This window comes from Haematobia irritans, chromosome 5, assembly GCF_050003625.1.
Source record: "Haematobia irritans isolate KBUSLIRL chromosome 5, ASM5000362v1, whole genome shotgun sequence".
In the NCBI taxonomy this organism is placed as follows: Eukaryota; Metazoa; Arthropoda; class Insecta; order Diptera; family Muscidae; genus Haematobia; species Haematobia irritans.
This window is the reverse complement of record NC_134401.1, coordinates 38,901,995-38,926,550: the sequence shown is the minus strand read 5'-3', so window position 1 is coordinate 38,926,550 and position 24,556 is coordinate 38,901,995. Positions and strand designations below refer to the sequence as shown.

Genomic DNA, 24,556 nt, shown 5'->3' with positions numbered 1-24,556 from the left:
TCCTCACTGAATTCCCTTGGTTTTTCATAGGAAACACTAAAAAGGCGGATTTTCAGACGGTGTGACAACATAAATATGTGGCAATATAGGAGAAAAAGAAATAAATAAACCAAAGGTTGTTGCACGCCATCATATATATGTAACACAATTGTTGTTAACCATAAAAACTACAAACACACACATACAAAAAGGAGAAAAATACCTATGACAAACAAAAGTTGCCAGGATTTCAACTACGATTATTACTTTCCGCATTTCTTTGCATTATGAGCTCAAACGCAAAACGTTTTTCTCTTTGGTTAGGTTTTTTTGTTTTTTTTTTTTTTTAATAATTTCATGTTGTTCTTTTTTTTTGTTCTTTTTAATATAGAAAAAAAATAATAATATGTCCTTTGGATGTCTCAAGTTTTCTGTTTTGTTTTTGTTTAGCTTTTTTTTTGGTACTTACAACTGTGATAGGATAAAATGGATTTATGATGGTAAAGAGCAAAATGTGATTTGGCCTTGTGGATTCGGGGCGTTTTCTTCTAAGATCATCATTGGATTTATTCATCAAGGGCTGTTGTTGACTTTGAGCGGTGGTCTGCAAGTAATAAAACAAAAGAAAGTAATTAATTAAAATTTTTATTAAATGTTTCAGTTTTTCTTCTATAGAAAAAGGTAAAAGTTCATTGATGAAAAAATATTTTCTAATTTTAGTGAAATATTCATTGTAATTTAGAAGGGGAATTATTTTGTTTTTTTTTTTTTAATAAAATAAAAAAATGCTATTTAATAATGAAACTATGAAACTTTTCATTGCATTTAGGAACATTTACAATAATTCAGAAAAGAATATGAACTTTTTTCACTTTATAACGAAAGATATCTTAAAATATGAAAATTTTCATTACATTTAGGAACATTTACAATAATTCAGACAAGCAAATGAACCTATTTCATTTTATAGTGAAAGATATCTTAAACTATGAAAATATTCATTTCATTTAGGAACATTTACATTAATTCAGACACGAAAATGAATCTTTTTCATTTTATAGTGAAAGATATCTTAAACTATGAAAATATTCATTACATTTAGGAACATTTACTTTAATTCAGACACGAAAATGAACCTTTTTCATTTTATAGTGAAAGATATCTTAAACCATGAGAGTTTATGTAATTTTTTTTTTTAATTTCTTACTATCTTTTAAATTTCAATTGAATTTCCTTTTAATATAATCTTGCAATTCTTTTAGCATTCGTATCTATTTTTCTTAACAGCTTACAAAAAATGCTCATGTCCGCTCGCGATTGACCATTCAAAATACTTTGACAAGGCACATATGTGCTTCTCAAATTTCTTTTGCTGTATATGCATTAACAAGCATGGCAACAAAAATCAATTGTCATAAATATTTTGAGATTTGAATACAAAAATTGAAATGGGGGGGAATGTGCGGATTGGAAAAAAAAAAACAAATCAGAAACAACCAACGTGTAGACCATGTTATGGTGCTAATTAATGCAAATTATGTTAAAAACAAAAATGAAGTGATGTGAACTAATTTTTTTTTTCGTTCATTCATTCATTATTTGATACGGAATTACGAAATTCAAAACAAATGCTCTGATTATGTCGAAACCAAACAGACATTTTAATTAGAGAACAACCAGACCAGGAGAAAACAGTCAAATTAACGATGATGAACACACACGCAAACTACACAAAAATTGGAAAGAGGAAGTTCGTTTGTTTCTTCTCAAGAATAATCATAAACATCAGATGTATAGGATTGTGAATCAACAAAATATAGATTCGGTATGAATACACGAAATATTCGGTTTAAAGAATTTTGCCAGGACTATGAATTTGGAATAAAAAATGTCTGAATGTCTTTACTTTTGAATATTTTTAATTTCAGTTACCTATAAGCTTAAAGACCGAAGATATTGATAAATATTCGGTGAGACTTCTGTCACAAGAAAAAATATTTTTAGGAGTGGATATTAGCCAAGATTAAATTTTTATGAGAAAAAAAATTAATACATAAAACTATTATAAACTAATGCCAACGATAGGATTATGGGATATAGGATTATGAATCTATCGAAGGTACAAAATATATATATTCGGTCTGAATACTTTAAGTATTCGGTTTAAGGGGATATGCTAGAAATATGAATTTAGGAATAAGAAATGTCTGAATGTCTCTATTTTTAAATATTTGTAGTGCCAGTTACTTATAAGCTAAAAGGCCGAAGATATTGATCAATATTCGGTGAGACTTTCGTCACAATAAAAAATATTATTACGATTGTATACCAGTTAAGATTATAATTTTTATGGAAAAAATTAAAAGAAATATAAAACAATGCCAACGATAGGATTATGGGATATAGGATTATGAATCTATCGAAGGTCCAAAATATATATATTCGGTATGAATACTTCAAATATTCGGTTTAAAGGGATATGCTAGAAATATGAATTTAGGAATAAAAAATGTCTGAATGTCTCTACTTTTAAATATTTTTAGTGCCAGTTACATATAAGCTAGAAGGCCAAAGATGTTGATCAATATTCGGTGAGACTTTCGTCACAACAAAAAATTTTATTACGATTGCATAACAGTTAAGATTATAATTTTTATAGAAAAAATTAAAATATAAAACAATACCAACGATAGGATTATGGGATATAGGATTATGAATCTATCGAAGGTACAAAATATTATATATATATATATATATATATATATATATATATATATATATATATATATATATATATATATATATATATATATATATATATATATATATATATATATATATATATATATATATATATATATATATATATATATATATATATATATATATATATATATATATATATATATATATATATATATATATATATATATATATATATATATATATATATATATATATATATATATATATATATATATATATATATATATATATATATATTCGGTATGAATACTGAATTAGGAATAAAAAATGTCTGCATGTCTCTACTTTTAAATATTTTTAGTGCCAGTTACTTATAAGCTAAAAGGCCGAAGATATTGATCAATATTCGGTGATACACTTGCCAAAACAAACAATATAATTCGGATTGGATACCAGCTAGGTTAGGTTAGGTGGCAGCCCGATGTATCAGGCTCATTTAGACTATTCAGTCCATTGTTATACCACATTGGTGAACTTATCTCTTATCACTGAGTGCTGCCCGATTCCATGTTAAGCTCAATGACAAGGGACCTCCTTTTTATAGCCGAGTCCGAACGGCGTTCCACATTGCCCGTGAAACCACTTAGAGAAGCTTTGAAACCCTCAGAAATGTCACCAGCATTATTGAGGTGGGATAATCCAGCTAAGATTGTATTTTTGTTTTAACAATTAAAAGCAGTATAAAATTATGCAAAAAATCAGGAAATATTGAGTGTGAAGCCTTGAAAAGTTTTAAGAAAATTCCAATTAATGAATTATTGATAAAAACGAGCTCGACGAAAAAAAATAAAAATAAAAAAACAAACAAGTATGTAACATTTTAAGAAAATATCCGGTTGACGATCTGAAATATTCGCCATGAGACTTTAGACAATTAAAACAACATCAAAAATAAATCGATTCGTCATCTCCAAAACCTATGTAAAATCATCATATAGCCTTTATTGAGATAAAAGATATCCACAAATATTCGGTAGGCCCAATCATGTCAAATTTTGTGTATTGTATAAAGTTTCTTGGAAATTCCTACAAAAAAAATGGCAAAAATTAAAACTAAAATGAATAAAAACAGAGACGACAGAAAACAAAACAGAAGCTTTTCAAAAAAACATACAAATAGCAAAAATTAAAGCTAAAATTAACAAATACAGAGACGACGCAAAACAAAACAGAAGCTAAATGGACCTTGAAATGTTTCAACAAAATATTCTGTTTGATGATCTTAATTATTAGGCGTAAGATAGTTACTTTAAGAAATTAAAGTTGCTTCAAAAATAAATTTATTCTTCATCATCAAAACTTATGTAAAGTCGCGATATAAACTTTTTTAATATCAAAGATATTCACAAATATTCGGTGGTCTGTCTCATATAAAACTATGGGTTCTAAAAAATTCAAAAAAAAAAAACAACAATAATAAAAAATAGCATATAAAACTAAAATTAAAATTAACGGCAAAGAAAAACAAAACAAAAGCTACATGAAACTTCAATTAGTCTAGAGAATATTCGGTTTGATAACCTTGAATATTCGGCATAAGATAGTTAATTTTTACTACTAAATCCATTCTTCATAACCAAAACCTAAACAAAATCATCATATAACCTTTATTAAGATCAAACATATTTACAAATATTCGGTGGTCCCTCTCATGTAAAATTATGTTTTCTAAGAAATTCTTAAAAAAAAGTACTAACAATAGCAATGACACAAATAAAAACGAAAATTAACAATCAACTTCACAAAACCGGCGGTAAATGGAATTGCAAAGTTTAAAAAATATTCGGTTGGTGATTTGAATTATTCGGCGTAAGATAGATCCTTTTGACAATTCATGTAGCTTCAAAAATAATAACATTCTTCATCATCAAAACTTATGTAAAATCATAGTATAAGCTTTATTAAGATCAAAGATATTTACAAATATTCGGTTGTCCCTCTCATGTAAAACTATGTATTCTAAGAAATTCTTAAAAAAGTACTAACAATAGCAATGAAAAAAATTTAAACCAAAATTAACAATTAATATCAACGGAAAACAAAACGGGCGGTTAATGGAAGTACATAATTTAAAAAAATATTCGGTTTTGTGATTTTAATTATTCGGTGTAAGATCAATCCTTTAGACAACACAAGTAGCTTGAAAAATAATACCATTCGTCATCATTAAAACTTATGTTAAATCATCGTTTAACCTTTATTAAGATCAAAGATATGTACAAATATTCGGTGGTTCCTCTCACGTAAAACTATGTCTTCTAAGAAATTCTTTAAACAAAAATACAAAACAAGACAAACAATAGCAATGACAACAATTAAAACTAAAATTAACAAACAGTGACAACGGAAAACAAAACAGACACTAAATGGATGACAACAAACAACACCTGTAAATTTTCTCATTAAAGATTCCATTAAAAAAAAAACGAAACGAAACAGAAAAGAATGTCGACCATGTGAGAGCGGATATGCAATGTTTTCCGAATGTATGTGAGTGAGTGTAAGCCAAAAAGATTTTGCCTATATAAAATTTCTGTTAAGCTAGCAAAACCAAATCAAAAAGAAGCAAATGCTTGCGTCAGTATCTGCAGTAGGCCAAACGTCCCAAGCAACATTAGCGTGTGTTAGGATGCCACGCGCATTGGTAAGACTATATGGAGGCCATGGGCCAAAAAATAACAAAATGGGGCCAAGCAAGGTGACAACTAAGTGTTTTTTTTTTTTCTTTTCTTAACATGGATTGGTCTAGGGCCATATAGTGATGCAAGGGTTGGGGTAGTATCACTCTTTAGCAGAGACATTTATTAGATAAGTGGTAATTAAAGTTTTAAAAAGCCAAATATTTCAAAGACAATTTTGTAAAATTTTTGTTTCTATAGAAAATGTTGTCAAAATGTTATTTCTATATAAAATTTTGTCAAAATTTTATTTCTATAAAAAATTTTGTCAAAATTTTATTTCTATAGAAAATTTTTTCAAAATTTTATTTCCATATGAGATTTTGTCAACATTTTATTTCTATAGGAAATTTTTTCGAAATTTTATTTCTATAGAAAATTTTGTCAAAATTTTATTTCTATAGAAAATTTTGTCAAAAATTTATTTCTATAGAAAATTTTGTCCAAATTTTATTTCTATAGAAAATTTTATCAAAATTTTATTTCTATAGAAAATTTTATCAAAATTTTATTTCTATTGAAAATTTTATCAACATTTTATTTCTATTGAAAATTTTATAAAAAATTTTTCTATAGAAAATTTTGTTTGTAAAAAAATTTTGTCAAAATTGTATTTCTATAGACAAATTTTGTTAAAATTTTATTTACATAGAAAATTTTGTCAACATTTTATTTCTATAAAAATTTTCTCAAAATTTTATTTTTATAGAAAATGTTGTCAAAATTTTATTTCTAAAGGAAATTTTTTCGAAATTTTATTTCTATAGAAAATTTTGTCAAAAATTTATTTCTATAGAAAATTTTGTCAAAATTTTATTTCTGTAGAAAATTTTGTCAAAATTTTATTTCTATAGAAAATTTTGTCAAAATTTTATTTCTATAGAAAATTTTGTCCAAATTTTATTTCTATAGAAAATTTTGTAAAAATTTTGTTTCTATAGAAGATTTTGTCAACGTTTGTGAAAATTTTATTTCTATAGAAAATTTTGCCAAAATTTTATTTCTATAGAAAATTTTGTCAAAATTTTATTTCTATAGAAAATTTTGTCAAAATTTTATTTCTATAGAAAATTTTGTCCACATTTTATTTCTATAGAAAATGTTGTCAAAATTTTATTTATAACACAATTTTGTCCAAATTTTATTTCTATAGAAAATTTTGTGCAAATTTTATTTCTATAGATAATTTTACCAAATTTTATTTCTATAGAAAATTTTGTCAAAATTTTATTTCTATAGAAAATTTTGTCAAAAATTTATTTCTATAGAAAATTTTGTCCAAATTTTATTTCTATAGAAAATTTTATCAAAATTTTATTTCTTTTGAAAATTTTATCAACATTTTATTTCTATTGAAGATTTTATCAACATTTTATTTCTATAGAAAATGTTGTCAAAATTTTATTTGTAAGAAAATTTTGTCAAAATTTTACTTCTAAAGAAAATTTTGTTAATTTTATTTCTATAAACAATTTTGTCCAAATTTTTTTTTCTATATAAAATTTTATCAAAATTTTATTTTTATAGAAAATGTTGTCAAAACTGTATTTCTATAAAAAATTTGTCAAAAGTTTATTTTTATAGAAAATTTTGTCCAAATTTTATTTTTATAGAAAATTTTATTAAAATTTTATATCTATAGAAAATTTTATCAAAATTTTATTTCTTGTTAAAATTTTATTTGTAAGAAAATTTTGTCAAAATTGTATTTCTATAGACAAATTTTGTTAAAATTTTATTTATATAGAAAATTTTGTCCAAATTTTATTTCTATAGAAAATTTTACCAAATTTTATTTCTATTGAAAATTTTGTCAAAATTTTATTTCTATAGAAAATTTTGTCAAAATTTTATTTCTATATGAAATTTTGTCAACATTTTATTTCTACAGAAAATTCTGTCAAAATTTTATTTCTATAGAAAATGTTGTCAAAATTTTATTTATAAGACAATTTTGTCCAAATTTTATTTCTATAGAAAATTTTGTGCAAATTTTATTTCTATAGAAAATTTTGTCAAAATTTTATATCTATAGAAAATTTTATAAAAAAACTTTCAAAAAAAAATTTGTTAAAATTTTATTTGTAAGAAAATTTTGTCAAAATTGTATTTCTATAGACAAATTTTGTTAAAATTTTATTTATATAGAAAATTTTGTCCAAATATTATTTCTATAGAAAATTGTACCAAATTTTATTTCTATTGAAAATTTTGTCAAAATTTTATTTCTATAGAAAATTTTCTCAAAATTTTATTTCTATAGAAAATTTTCTCAAAATATTATTTCTATAGAAAATTTTGTCAAAATTTTATTTCTATAAAAAATTTTGTCAAAATTTTATTTCATTTTGCAAAATCTACCAAAACATTAAGAATTCTACCAATCTACCCAACAGTAAAAAATTTACCATTTTTGGTAGAATTCTACCAACTATGGCAATCGTAGTTACATCGCGGCCTCATTCCCCTCATTCACTTTTAAATTTTTCCCGCGAACAATTTCGTATTGTTCCCCAAACAAAATTATGACCACTTAATAAACTTCCGTTTATCATTTCGATGCTGTCATTATCATAATTACCATCATTAGAAATGGACAATGTGTTTAGGGCAGAAGCACGAGTGTTAGTGAAACCCTCAAAAATGAAGATATAGTCACAGCATCTGCAGTGGTAATAATTCACAAGTGCACTTGAAAACATCTTCAGGAGAAAAAGTTTCTAACCCCCACCCAAAAAAACCACACAAAACACATTGTGACAAAGTTAAAACAATCTTTGGTACCATCAGGTTACGAGCAATCGTAATTAGGTTGAAAAGTGTAAAGACAAAAACAATATTTCGTAGCCCCGGATAAACTTTATTACCTTTCAAAAAAAAAAAAACTCTCTAGGTTTTCTGATTGTGGTAAGAGGCCAGCAACCAACTAAGAGTTATGGACAAAAACACCAAAGTCATGATTTCTGTAATAGAGACTAATTAATGTTTTACTGCTGGCAAAAAAATTCAGGAATTTCCTGCAATGGCAGTGACACTGGCATTGGTTAAAAGCATTGCATTATTCCAGTGGCAGAACATCATTTACACCACAGCTCCAAAATTGCTTCTCTCCCTCCCTAGAATTGCCATTAGGACACTTAACCAAAGAATTAAAGCAACTGTTAATGAACTTAATTCTAACACACCCAACCTTTTTGAGATTGCAAAGAACTCTCTCTAATGACAAAGATGTACACGGAAAGAAAATATAGATAACAAGTCTATAAACTAATTTTTTGAAGAAAATATTTGGTTTGTCGTTAAATATTCGGAGCAATACAAATCCGTTAGACAATGAAAGTAACATTAAAAATTGAAACCATTCTTCGTCTATTAAGGTCATAAAAATTCACAAATATTCGTAAAATTTTCTATAGAAATAAAGTTTTGATAAAATTTTCTATACAAAAAAAAATTTGACTAAATTTTCTATACAAAGAAAATTTTGACTAAATTTTCTATAAAAATTTGACAAAATTTTCTATAGAAATAACAATTTTTAGTCAAAATTTTTTATAGGAACAAACTTTTTACAAAATTTTCTTTAGAAATAAAATTTGACAACATTTTCTATAGAAATGAAATTTTGACAAAATTGTCTATAGAAATAAAATTTTGACAAAATTTTCTACTGAAATGAAATTTTGACAAAATTTTCTACAGAACTAGAATTTTGACAAAATTTTCTATAGGAATAAAATTTTGACAAAATTTTCTACAGAAATAAAATTTTAATTAAAATTTCTACAGAACTAAAATTTTGACAAAATTTTCTACAGAACTAAAATTTTGACAAAATTTTCTACAGAACTAAAATTTTGACAAAATTTTCTATAGAAATAAAATTTGACAACATTTTCTATAGAAATAAAATTTTGACAAAATTTTCTATAGAAATAAAATTTGACAAAATTTTCTAAGAAATAAAATCTTGACAAAATTTTCTACAGAAATAAAATTTTGACAAATTTTTGACAAAATTTTCTCTAAAAATAAAATTTTGATAAAATTTTCCATAGAAATAAATTTTTGACAAAATTTTCTATAGAAATAAAATTTTGACAAAATTTTCTATAGAAAATATTTCTATAGAAATTTTCTATAGAAATTTTGATAAAATTTTCTACAGAACTAAAATTTTGACAAAATTTTCTAAGAACTAAAATTTTGACAACATTTTCTATAGAAATAAAATTTTGACAAAATTTCCTATAGAAATAAAATTTGACAAAATTTTCTAAGAAATAAAATTTTGACAAAATTTTCTACAGAAATAAAATTTTGACAAATTTTTGACAAAATTTTCTCGAAAAATAAAATTTTGATAAAATTTTCCATAGAAATAAATTTTTGACAAAATTTTCTATAGAAATAAAATTTTGACAAAATTTTCTATAGAAATAAAATTTTGATAAAATTTTCTGCAGAACTAAAATGTTGACAAAATTTTCTATAGAAATAAAATTTGACAAAATTTTCTATAGAAATAAAATTTGACAAAATTTTCTATAGAAATAAAATTTTGACAAAATTTTTTATAGAAATAAAATTTTGAGAAAATTTTCTATAGAAATAATATTTTGACAAAATTTTCTATAGAAATAAAATTTTGACAAAATTTTCTATAGGAATAAAATTTTGACAAAATTTTCTATAGAAAAAAAAATTTTGACTAAATTTTCTATAGAAATAAAATTTTGATAAAATGTGCTATAGAAATAAAATTTTGACAAAATTTTCTATAGAAATAAAATTTTTGACAAAATTTTTTGTATAAATAAAAATTTAACTAAATTTTCTATAGAAATAAAATTTTGACAAAATTTTCTATTGAAATAAAGTTTTTAAATTCTTAATGGCAACGCATGTTGAAATAGAAACCACAAAATTATTACTCCAAACCATCATATAATTCTTAATATATTTATCTCAACATATTTTTATTAGTGTAGCAACCTAGAAACTAGCAAGTCATAATACCTGACATTACACTTTTCTTCTACTAGAGTCAATTGCATGAACCTTTGTATTGTTCTGTCGAAAAAATTATTTGATTTATGACCAGCATATAAAATAAGCCCTACGTCCCCTCCACATACGTTTTCTTTTGCAATCCTTAAGCTTACTTCATACTTAACTGTGATTTTGAACTTTCATTAGAAGCATTTATTACATTAAGAGCATTTGAGTAGTATTTGTTTGTTTAGTTTTTTTAAGGCTAAATTTTTTTCTTGTTTCCTCAGTTCTAATGATTTTCCATTTTTTTCTTATTTCATAATCACTACTAATGCTGACTGAGAAGTAGTAGCTGCATTGAATTGTGCTAAAGCATCAATATTTCTAGAAAATAGAATGTAATAAGGAAAGTCAGAAAATTTTTCCAAGTACCAAAGAAAAGTTTAAACTCTATTATTGCAGTTTAATTAGTTTTTAACTTTGTTGAGGGCTTATGAGTGAAGAAATGCTTCAGAAAACATATGTGGATTCAATTAGACATTGTTACATATGAAATCTATTTGAAAGAAAATGGGGTCTACAAATGGGATTTTATTGGCTTAGCAATGTGTGATTGTATTGAGTTATAAATAGGCTCAATTTTATTTCTATAGAAAATTTTATCAAAATTTTATTTCTATAGAAAATTTGGTCACAGTTTAATTTCTATAGATAATTTGGTAAAAATTTTATTTCTATAGACAATTTTGTCAAAATTTTATTTCCATAGAAAAATTTGTTAAAATTTTATTTCCATAGAAAAATTTGTTAAAATTTTATTTCTATGGAAAATTTTGGCCAAATTTTATTTGCATAGAAAATGTTGCCACAATTTTATTTCTATAGAAAATTTTGTTAACATTTTATTTCTATGGAAAATTGTATCCACATTTTATTTCAATAGAATATTTTGTCAAAATTTTATTTCTATAGAATTTCATAGAAAATGGGGACTACAAATGGGATTTTATGGGCTTAGCAATGTGTGATTGCATATAGTTTTAAATATGCTCAATTTTATTTCCAAAGAAGATTTTGTCAAAATTTTTATTTCTGTAGAAAATTTTGACAAAATTTTATTTCCGAAAAGAATTTTATCAAAATTTTATTTCTATAGAAAATTTTGTCAAAATTTTATTTCTATAGAAAATTTTGTCAAAATTTTATTTCTATAGAAAATTTTGTCAAAATTTTATTTTTATAGAAAATTTTGTCAAAATTTTATTTCTATAGAAAATTTTGTCAAAATTTTATTTCTATAGAAAATTTCTACAAAATTTTATTTCTATAGAAAATTTTGTCAATATTTTATTTTTATAGAAAGCTTTGTCAAAATTTTATTTCTATAGAAAATTTTGTCAAAATTTTATTGTTATAGAAAATATTTTCATAATTTTATTTCTATAGAATTTTTTGTCACAATTTTATTCCTATAGAAAATTTTGTCACAATTTCATTTCTATAGAAAATTTGGCAAACATTTTTTTGCTATAGAAGACTTTGTCAAAAATTTTTTTGGTAAAGAAAATTTTCTCACAATTTTATTTTTATAGAAAATTTTGTCAAACTTTTATTACTATAGAAATTTTCTCAAAATTTTGTGTCTATAGAAAATTTTGTCAAAATTTCATTTCTATAGAAAATTTGGCAAAATTTTTTTTGCTATAGAAGACTTTGTCAAAAAATTTTTTTGGTAAAGAAAATTTTCTCACAATTTTACTTGTATAGAAAATTTTGTTTCTATAGTAAATTTTGTCAAAATTTTATTTTTATAGCAAATTTTCTCAAAATTTTATTTCTATAAAAAATTTTGTCAAAATTTTATTTCTATAGAAAATTTTGTCAAAATTTTATTTCTATAGAAAATTTTGTCAAAATTTTATTTCTATAGAAAATTTTCTCAAAATTTTATTTCTATAGAAATTTTGCCAAAATTTTATTTCTATAGAAAATTTTGTCAAAATTTTATTTCTATAAAAAATTATGTCAAAATTTTATTTCTATAAAAAATTTTGTCAAAATTTTATTTCTATTAGATATTTTCTCAAAATTTGATTACTATAGAAATTTTCTCAAGATTTTGTTTCTATAGAAAAATTTGTCAAAATTTTATTTCTATAGAACAGTTTGTCAAAATTTTATTTCTATAGAAAATTGTGTCAAAATTTTATTTCTATAGAATATTGTCAAAATTTTATTTCTATAGAAAATTATATCAAAATTTTATTTCTATAGAAAATTTTGTCAAAATTTTATTTCTATAGAAAACTTTGTCAAAGTTTTCTTTCTATAGCAAATTTTATCAAAATTTTAGATCTATTGAAAATTTTATCAAAATTTTAGTTCTATAGAAAATTTTGTCAAAATTGTATTTCTATAGAAAATATTCTCAAAGTTTTATTTCTATAGAAAATTTTTATCAAAATTTTCTTTTTATTCAAAAAATATATTTCAAAATTTTTTTTCTATGTGCAATATTTCAGATCCTCTACCACTATATATAGCTCATTTCTTGCCGCAAGAAAAATATATTTTTTGCTCAAACTCCCTAGAAGTTCTATAGAATTCTTATTTTTTGCATTTATTCAAGACCAATTACAGCTAAGCGAAAAAAAATAAGAAAAATGCAGACACCAATCAGCCAATCACCAGACACTTCAATTACCATTGTCTACATACAAACAGAGATCTTAGAATAGAGTCATAGAACTGCATCTGACTTGATGCCTCTCTCAAGATATGGAACAATTAAAAACTAATTGCGTTTTGAGTTTTCCTACAATTTTCTAATTGAATTGTCTTTCGGGCGTATTTAAAAAAAAAAAACAATGATAATTACATGAAGGAAGAAAAACTTGAAAATCTTTGGAGGGAATGCATAAAAATGAGAACGATGATGATGATTATGGTAATAAAGGAAGTTGAACATAGAAGAGTTGAATTGTTCATCAGTAATTGCATTGGAATTGTTTTTTTTTTTTTATTTTTAAATTCGTTATACTGAGTCGATGACAGGTGGAATATTAAGTACCAAAATAGGATCTTATAAGTGTCTTACAAGATACTTGAGAGAATACGTATATGAACTAGCGTTTAATACTTAATTGATAACTAATTATTTAATATAAAAATTTCATAGTCTTGGCCTAAGGCCTCCTTCAAACTGGCAAAGTAAAAAAAAAATCTATAAATAATAGGGTCATTCGCTTATCACATAGATATACAAATAAATTCTTGTCTACGTGTCTAGCTTTTGTTGGCTATATTCCATTTTGCTGCTTTGTGCAACAAGCAACCTTGTAAATTAAATTGTTGTCTTGTCCTAATAAAGGTATCGACGAAAACAACTTCTTAGTTAATTAAATGCAATTGACCGGGTTATTGTCTAGTCTACATGGACGATGCCAATATGTAAGCAAGAAAAACAAAACATATGATTTTGATGAAAGAAACTTAAATGAACCAAAAAAGCTTGCTAGTAGAGTATAAATGAAAAAAAAACTACAAATGTCAGAATTTACAAACACCCTTTGTGTTTATAAAACAATCCACCTCTCCATAGCCTTTAGTCTCTATGGGGTTTCATCTGTTGGCTTACTATCTGTCTGATCCGTCATAAAAAACAATACCGTTTTTGCTCCACAAGCATTTGAATGGATTACTGGCCATTGGCTATTTCCAATTTTTGAGATTTCACTTAAATATGCAGTAGCTGGTTGGGTTGGTTGGAAATAGACAGACACTCTTCATAATGTCGGTATCTGCATTGGCGCAGAGAATTTCGAAAAAATAGCAGAAAAAGTGTCATTCATAACAAAAAAAAGTGGCACAAAAATGCATATTAATTTTGTTTAAAATAAAGTAACGCAGAAGATGGCATATTGTGAAAAATGGTGGCACAGATAGAAACATAAGGATGTCAAGATCGTCTTAGAATTTCATACCTTAATGCAGTCGGGAACATTTTGAAAAAGTGGCCTAAATGGTGGCATAGACAGACTCCAAAATCGTCTTAGAATTCCATGCCCCATGTAGTCAGAAAATGGCACAAATGGTGGCACAGGCAGACACAGATTTGTATTAGCACAGATAAGCTTGACCATTTTCTAAACGTGTCACTTTAAAATAAAGTAACAAAAAAGTGGCTCAAGTGGCACAAAAATGCATATTAATTTTGTTAAAGTGTCCCTTTAAAATAAAGTAACGCAGAAGGTGGCATATTGTGAAAAATGGTGGCACGGCTAGAAACATAAGGATGCCAAGATCGTCTTAGAATTTCATACCTTAACACAGTCGGGAACATTTTGAAAAAGTGGCCTAAATGGTGGCATAGACAGACTCCAAAATCGTCTTAGAATTCCATCCCCCATGTAGTCAGAAAATGGCACAAATGGTGGCACAGGCAGACACAGATTTGTATTAGCACAGATAAACTTGACCATTTTCTAAACGTGTCACTTTAAAATAAAGTAACAAAAAAGTGGCTCAAGTGGCACAAAAATGCATATTAATTTTGTTAAAGTGTCCCTTTAAAATAAAGTAACGCAGAAGGTGGCATATTGTGAAAAATGGTGGCACGGATAGAAACATAAAGATGTCAAGATCGTCTTAGAATTTCATCCTTAATACAGTCGGGAACATTTTGAAAAAGTGGCCTAACTGGTGGCATAGACAGACTCCAAAGTCGTTTTAGAATTCCATGCCCCATGTAGTCAGAAAATGGCACAAATGGTGGCACAGGCAGACACAGATTTGTATTAGCACAGATAAACTTGACCATTTTCTAAACGTGTCACTTTAAAATAAAGTAACAAAAAAGTGGTTCAAATGGTGGCACAGAGAGACAAAGAAGGACGCGGAAAACCTTCATACAGTCGTGAACATTTTGAAAAAGTGGCTTAAATGGTTGCATAGACAGACGCCAAAATGGTCTTAGAGTTCCATCCCCCCATGTAGTCAGAAAATGGTACAAATGGTGGCACAGGCACAAAGGGACGCATATATCATCTTATCAATATTAGCGATGAGAAGTCCACAAAAATATCAGAAAAATGGCCTAAATGGTGGCATAGACAGACTCCAAAATCGTCTAAGAATTCCATCCCCAATGTAGTCAGAAAATGGCTTAAATGGTGGCACAGGCAGACACAGATTTGTATTAGCACAGATAATTCCACAAAAATATCAAAAAGAGTGGCACAAAAGCTTCGTTAATTTCCAAACGTGTCATTTTAAAATAAAGTAACAAAAAAGTGGTTCAAATGGTAGCACAGAGAGACAAAGAAGGACGCTGAAAACGTCTAAGAATTTAAACCTTCATACAGTCGGAAACATTTTGAAAAAGTGGCTTAAATGGTTGCATAGACAGACGCCAAAATCGTCTTAGAATTCCATCCCCCATGTAGTCAGAAAATGGTACAAATGGTGGCACAGGCACAAAGGGACACATAGACCATCTTATTCAGCATTAGCGATAAGAATTCCACAAAAAATATCAGAAAAAGTGGCACATAAGCTTGACCATTTTCTAAACGTGTCACTTTAAATTAAAAAGGTGGTAGATTTAGAAAAAGTGGATCAAATGGTGGCACAGAGAGACACAGAAGGACGCTAAAAATGTCTAAGAATTTCATCCTTCATACAGTCGGGAACATTTTGAAAAAGTAGTCAGAAAATGGCTTAAATGGTGGCACAGGCACAGATCGTCTTTGATCTGCATCAGCGCTGGGAATACCACCAAAAAATCATTAGAAAAAATTGTACAAAAGGCGTGACCATTTTCTAAAAGAAAGTAAAACAAAAGGTGGCACATTATAGAAAAGCAGATCTAATGGGCCAAGATCGTTTTATTAATTGTTTCCTAAATGTCATCATATTTATTTTGAAAATGTATAGCATTATTTTTTATTCTTTATACTTTTATGAAAATTAAAAAAAAATATTTTCCTTTCACTAAAGTAAATAAATAATAATTTTATTTAAAAAAAAATATATAATTTTTTTTCTCTTGCTTCACGGAAACCACCACAGCTTTTTGGTACACATTCATTTCTGTTCTCCCAATTAAAAATGTGAGAAAAATTCTTATGTGGCACATATATTCATTAAAATATTATTTAATATGTTTTATGATCCTATAAATGATACAGAAATGATTTAATTTATGGGAATTTGGCTCATACAATAATCACAGACTGCTCCCACAAGTCAATATGTATGACTGCCTTCAACACACGTACCACAGCGCCTTCGCAAGTATTCCAATCACAATCAATATAAACAACATAATCTTTAAAATAAATAAATTTATGAGGGCCAAGAACTTGAAAAAAAAAATTATACAAAAATTAGTAGCAAAATTTTACGATTGGATTTTTAATGGTGATGAGTAGTGATCATAAATCACACCTCTATCAATCGAAATGGGTTAGAGTAAATGAAATGTTTTTCTAACAAACGAAATATTTTTTGTGGGAAACATTTTTTTTCGTGTGTAAAAATTGTTTTCATTAAATTTATGAGGGCCAAGAACTTGAAAAAAATTTATACAAAATTTAGTAGCAAAATATTACGATTGGATTTTTAATGGTGATGAGAATAGAAGATCACAAATCAAATTTCTTTCAATCAAACAAAATGGGTTATAGTAAGCGACTTAAGGGATAATAAGGGATCTTAAATCAAATTTCTATCACTCAAAATTCTTTAGCATACACGAAAAATTTCAATCGACCGAAAAATTGTTGGCGGGAATAAATTTTTTGGCAATAAAAATTGATTATAAATAAAAAATTCCTAAGAGTAAACGAACATTTTCTATTAACAGTTTTTTTTTTTTTTGAAATATGGAATTGTTTCCACTTAACGATTATTGAGAGTAAAGTAAAGTAAATTTTTTACCGAATTATTGTTTGAGGAAAAAATTTTTTGTCTGCAAAAATTCTCTTGTCTTCATTAACGGGTGATAAAAACTGTTTTTATTAAAGGGTGATAAAAATTGATGAAAAATGAAAAAAATATTCAGATGAAGCGAATATTTTCTATCAACGGAAATATTTTTTACGGCAACTACTTTTACAAAAAAAATCTTTCCCTTAACTATTCTTTGTTTAGACCAAAAATCATTTATTTTGTGTAACACAACTGATAATTTTTGTTTGGCTCAAATGTTGTTTCTGTGTTTGGATTTGACCAAAAATCAAATCCAATTCATTTGCAATAAAATTCTATCCATGAAAATGGAAGCTCTTAACAAAGCAAACGCAAATCCTTCCATCAACCGAATTAATTATTATATTGTATTTACGGTTACCACAGTTGGTTACCACAAATGGTATATTTCTTGCTGTTTCGTAGATGGGTAGAATTCTTGATATTTTGGTAGACTTCTCTACAACTAAGAGGTACTTCATTTTTCTATATAAATGGAATTATCTATAGAACAAAATTTTCACAAAATTTCTATGGAAATAACATTTTGACAAAATTTTTCTATAAAAAAAATTGACAAAATTTCTATAGAAATACAACTTTGACAAAATTTCCTATAGAAATAATTTTCTTTTAAAAATTTTCTATAGAAATAAAATTTTTAAAAAATTTTCTATAGAAATAAAATTTTGACAAAATTTTCTATAGAAATAAAATTTTTAAAAAATTTTCTATAGAAATAAAATTTTGACAAAATTTTCTATAGAAAAAAAAATTCGACAAAATTTTCTATAGAGTTAAAATGTTGACCAATTTTCTATAGAAATAAAATTTTGACAAAATTATCTTTGGAAATAAAATTTTGACAAAATTATCTTTGGAAATAAAATTTTGACAAAATTATCTTTGGAAACAAAATTTTCTTTGGAAATAAAATTTTGAGAAATTTTTTTATAAAAATAATATTTTGACAAAACTTTCTATAGAAATTAATATTTGACAAAATTTTCTATAAAAATAAAAATTTTGAGAAAAATGTTATAAAGAAATAAAATTTTGACAAAATTTGCTATAGAAATAAAATTTTGACAAAATGTGCTATAGAAATAAAATTTTGACAAAATTTTCTATAGAAATAAAATTTTGACTAAATTTTCTATAGAAATAAAATTTTGACAAAATTTTCTATGGAAATAAAATTTTGAGAAAATTTTTTATAAAAATAAAAATTTGACAAAATTTTCTAGAGAAATACAATTTTGACAAAAATTTCTATAGATATAAAACTTGAGAAAATATTCTATAGAAATAAAGTTTTGACAAAATTTTCGATAAAAATAAAATAATATTTTGCCAAAATGTTCAATAGAAATAAAATTTTGACAATTTTATCTTTGGAAATAAAATTTTGACCAAATTTTCTTTGGAAGTAAAATTTTGACAAAATTATCTTTGGAAATAAAATGTTGACAAAGTTATCTATGCAAATAAAATTTTGACAAAATTTTCTTTGGAAATAAAATTTTGAGAAATTTTTTTATAAAAATAAAATTTTGACAAAACTTTCTATAGAAATTAAATTTTGAGAAAATTTTCTATAGAAATAAAATATTGAGAAAATTTCCTATAGAAATAAAATTTTGAGAAAATTTTTTATAAAAATAAAATTTTGACAAAATTTTCTAGAGAAATACAATTTTGACTAAAATTTCTATATATATAAAACTTGAGAAAATATTCTATAGAAATAGAGTTTTGACAAAATTTTCGATAAAAATAAAATAATATTTTGACAAAATTTTCTATAGAAATAAAATTTTGACAAATTTATCTTTGGAAATAAAATGTTGACCAAATTTTCTTTGGAAATAAAATTTCGACAAAATTTTCGTTGGAAATAAAATTTTGACAAAATTTTCTATAGATATAATAATTTTTCTCTACAAATAAAATTTTGACGGAATAAAATTTTGACAAAATTTTCTTTGGAAATAAAATTTTGAGAAATTTTTTTATAAAAATAAAATTTTGACAAAATTTTCTAGAGAAATACAATTTTGACAAAAATTTCTATATATATAAAACTTGAGAAAATATTCTATAGAAATAAAGTTTTGACAAAATTTTCGATAAAAATAAAATAATATTTTGACAAAATTTTCTATAGAAATAAAATTTTGACAAATTTATCTTTGGAAATAAAATGTTGACCAAATTTTCTTTGGAAATAAAATTTCGACAAAATTTTCGTTGGAAATAAAATTTTGACAAAATTTTCTATAGATATAATAATTTTTCTCTACAAATAAAATTTTGACGGAATAAAATTTTGACAAAATTTTCTTTGGAAATAAAATTTTGAGAAATTTTTTTATAAAAATAAAATTTTGACAAAACTTTCTATAGAAATTAAATTTTGAGAAAATTTTCTGTAGAAATAAAATTTTGAGAAAATTTTCTATAGAAATAAAATTTTGAGAAAATTTTCTATAGAAATTAAATTTTGAGAAAATTTTCTATAGAAATAAAATTTTGAGAAAATTTTTTATAAAAATAAAATTTTGACAAAATTTTCTAGAGAAATACAATTTTGACAAAAATTTCTATAGATATAAAACATGAGAAAATATTCTATAGAAATAAAGTTTTGACAAAATTTTCGATAAAAATAAAATAATATTTTGACAAAATTTTCTATAGAAGTAAAATTTTGACAAATTTATCTTTGGAAATAAAATTTTGAACAAATTTTCTTTGGAAGTAAAATTATGACAAAATTTTCGTTGGAAATAAAATGTTGACAAAATTTTCTATAGATATAATAATTTTTCTCTACAAATAAAATTTTCTCTACAAATAAAATTTTGACGAAATAAAATTTTGACAAAATTTTCTATAGAAAGAAAATTTTGAGAAAATTTTTTATAGAAATAAAATTTTGACAAAATTTTCTATAGAAATAACATGTTGAGAAAATTTTCTATAGAAATAAAATGTTGAGAAAATTTTCTAGAGAAATACAATTTTTATAAAAATTTTTTGAGAAAATTTTCTATAGACAGAAAATTTTGAGAAAATTTTTTATAGAAATAAAATTTTGACAAAATGTTCTATAGAAATAAAATTTTGGCAAAATTATCTTTGGAAATAAAATTTTGACAAAATTTTCTTTGGAAATAAAATTTTGACAAAATTTTCTTTGGAAATAAAATGTTGACAAAATTTTCTATCGAAATAAAATTTTGCAAAAAATTTATATAGAAATAAAATTTTGACAAAATTTTCTATCGAAATAAAATTTTGAAAAAAATTTATATAGAAATACAATTTTGACAAAATTTTATATAGAAATAAAATTTTGACAAAATTTTATATAGAAATAAAATTTTGACAAAATTTTTTATATAAATAAAATATATAAATATATACATAAAATTTTGACAAAATTTTCTATAGAAATTAAATTTTGGCAAAATTTTCTATTGAAATAAAATGTTGGCAAAACTGCCTATAGAAATAAAATTGTGACACAATTTTCTATAGAAAGAAAATTTTGGCAAAATTTTCTATAGATATAAAATTTTGAGAAAATATTCTATACACATAAAATTTTGACAAAATTTTCTATAGAAATAAAATGTTGACGAAATTTTCTATAGAAATAAAATTTTGACAAAATTTCTATAAATATAAAATCATGAGAAAATTTCTATAAATATGAAATTATGAGAAAATTTTATTTTGAAAAAACATTAAAAAAATCTATAGAAATAAAATTTTGACAAAATTTTCTATAGAAATAAAAATCTTTCTAAGGGCCGAATTCGATTATCTGTAATCACAATTCGTTTTTCATGTGTAAAAATATTTCCGTTTTGGGAGAATCCTTTTGATTAGATGAAATTCTATTTAATATAGAAATAGGGCAAATATCAATGAATAGCCACACATGTAGCCACTTGATCAAGCCGCCTTAATTACAAACATTAGTCGGACATTACAGAATTTTTTAATGCATCCCAAAAAAAAAAATGCCGAGAAAGAAGCACAGAAATGAAAAAACAATCATGTACAAAATTTTATTCACTTTAAACACCAATCAAAATTTTTCAAATACTTTCACGGTAAAGGCATGACCAGAAAGAGGTGTAGCGAGGGACGAGAGTTGAAAAGCAATGAATAAAAATCATTTAGATTATGGTAATGTCTAAGTCTATGGGGGCATTGGACATATAGACCGACAGACAGACAGACATACCGATAGACTAAGAAGGGGTATGATTGTATGTGTGGGCCTTAGGTCTTTTTTCAATAGCTGACTTTGGTGGGGGGTAAATAGGCATTGGTGGGTGTCTGGGTGGTTTTGGAAGTGAAATGTTTTTGGTCATAAATTAGTAAACAACAGCTAAAATGCTCACCATACACTGCCATGTGTGATCAATGGACTTGAATAGAAATTCTCTCGCGCACGCTTTGGCATAGGGCTTTAAGTGTGACGCTGAATGTCAGGAGGCGATGAAAATTATGACGTTATAAGCCCCTAACTACATCGCAACGTAGCACTCATCAATAATTCGACAATTGCTCTGGGGATATGGGCAATGAGAAATTTAAAAGGCCAAATTATACTCAAAACCATATGACTAATAGAAGAAAGGCTTGGTCGTTTATTTGTTACTATGAATTATTTCGTAAAAATATACGCGAAAAAAGTGATTTATTTTCTAAGGACTGAAATTTTAGATAAATTAAATTTACTTTTAAAAAATTTTATTTAAAAGGAATTGAAGACCATTTTGGCGCTATGAATATGGGTCCCTTAAAAATTATCCACAAAACATAAATGAAGTAGAACCACGGTTGCCACTAGTGCCAACAATAATATACTAAAAGTTGAAGAACATTTGACATAAATACGAATTTTAAAAAAATCAAAAATTTTATTCCTATAGAAAAACTTTGTGAAAATTTTATTTCTATAGAAAATTCTGTCAACATTTTATTTCTATAGAATAATTTCTCCAAATTTTATTTCTATAGAAATTTTTGACAAAAATTTTATTTTTATAGAAAAATTTGCCAAAAATTTTATTTTTATAGAAAATTTTGCCAAAATTTTATTTTTATAGAAAATTTTGTCAACTTTTATTTTTATAGAAAATTTTGTCAAAACTTTTTGCTTCTATAGAAAATTTTGCTAAAATTTTATTTCTATAAACATTTTATCAAACTTTTATTTCTATAGAAAATTTTGTCAAAAAATTTTTTCTATAGAAAATTTTGTCAAAATTTTATTTCTATAGAAAATTTTGTCAACATTTTATTTCTATAGAAAATTTTGTCAAAACTTTTTGTTTCTATAGAAAATTTTGTCAAAATTTTATTTCTATAAAAATTTTGTCCAAATGTTATTTTATTTCTATACAAAAGTTTGTTAAAATTTTCTCAAATTTTTATTTCTATAGAAAATTTTGCCAAACTTTTATTCTTATAGAAAAATCTGCTTAAATTTTATTTTTATAGAAAATTTTGCCAAAATTGTATTTTTATAGATAATTTTGCCAAAATTTTATTTCTACAGAAAATTTCGTGAAAATTTTATTTCTATAGAAAATTTCATAAATGTTTATTTCTATAGAATATTTTGTCAAAATATTACTTCTATAGAAAACTTTGTGAAAATTTTGTTTCTATAGAAAATTCTGTAAATTTTTTCTCCAAATTTTATTTCTATAGAAAATTTTGCCAAAATTTTATTTTTATTGAAAATTTTGCCAAAATTTTATTTTTATAGAAAATTTTGTCAACTTTTATTTTTACAGAAAATTTTGTCAAAATTTTATTTCTATAGTAAATTTTTTCAATATTTTGTTTCTATAGGTAATTATGTCAAAATTTTATTTCTATAGGAAATTATGTCAAAAATTTATTTCTATAGAAAATTTTGTCTAAATTTTATTTCAATAAAAGTTTTATCAAACTTTTATTTCAATAGAAAATGTTATCACAATTTTATTTCTATAAAAATTTTGTCCAAATGTTACTTCTATACAAAATTTTGTTAAATTTTCTCAAATTTTTATTTCTATAGAAAATTGGATCAAAATTTTTTATAGAAAATTTCGTCAAAATATTATTTTTATAGAAAAAATTTTATCAGAATTTTATTTCTTTAGAAAATTTTGCCAAAATTTTATTTCTACAGAAAATTTCGTGAAAAATGTATTTCTAAAGAAAATTTCGTCAAATTTTTATTTCTATAGAAAATTTTGTCAAAATATTACTTCTACAGAAAACTTTGTGAGAATTTTATTCCTACAGAAAATTCTGTCAAAATTTTCTCCAAATTTTATTTCTATAGAATATTTTATCAAACTTTTATTCTTATAGAAAAATTTGCCAAAATTTTATTTTTATAGAAAATTTTGCCAAAATTTTATTTTTATAGATAATTTTGCCAAAATTTTATTTCTACAGAAAATTTTGTGAAAATTTTATTTCTATAGAAAATTTCATAAATGTTTATTTCTATAGAATATTTTGTCAAAATATTACTTCTATAGAAAACTTAGTGAAAATTTTGTTTCTTTAGAAAATTCTGTCAAAATTTTCTCCAAATTTTATTTCTATAGAAAATTTTGTCAACATTTTATTTTTATAGAAAATTTTGCCAAAATTTTATTTTTATAGAAAATTTTGTCAAAATTTTATTTCTATAGAAAATTTTGTTAAAACTTTTTGCTTCTATAGAAAATTTTGTCAAAATTTTATTTCTATAAAAATTTGGTCAAAATTTTATTCCTATAGAAAATTTTGTCAAAATTTTATTTCTATAGAAAATTTTGTCAAATTTTTATTTCTATAGAAAATTTTGTCAAAATTTTATTTCTATAAAAATTTGGTCAAAATTTTATTTCTATAGAAAATTTTGTCAAAATTTTGTTTCTATAGAAAATTCTGTCAAAATTTTCTCCAAATTTTATTTCTATAGAAAATTTTGCCAAACTTTTATTCTTATAGAAAAATTTGCCAAAATTTTATTTTTATAGAAAATTTTGTCAAAAATTTTTTTTTGATAGAAAATTTTGTCAAAATTTTATTTTTATAGACAATTTCGTCAAAATTGTATTTCTATAGAAAATTTTGTCAAAATTGTATTTCTATAGAAA

At 24.0% G+C, this 24,556-nt stretch overlaps 1 protein-coding gene across 9 annotated transcripts in view; it reads right to left on the bottom strand.

Annotated features, from left to right (window-relative positions):
* The window catches only part of sm (heterogeneous nuclear ribonucleoprotein L), a 444,373-nt gene that overhangs the window by 302,979 nt on the left and 116,838 nt on the right, over positions 1–24,556 (bottom strand). For all 9 annotated transcript variants that reach the window (XM_075312812.1, XM_075312818.1, XM_075312819.1 and 6 more), the window contains exon 3: positions 449–583. In XM_075312812.1, coding sequence (XP_075168927.1) covers positions 449–583 — 135 coding nt within the window. The remainder of the gene's footprint in view (positions 1–448; positions 584–24,556) is intronic.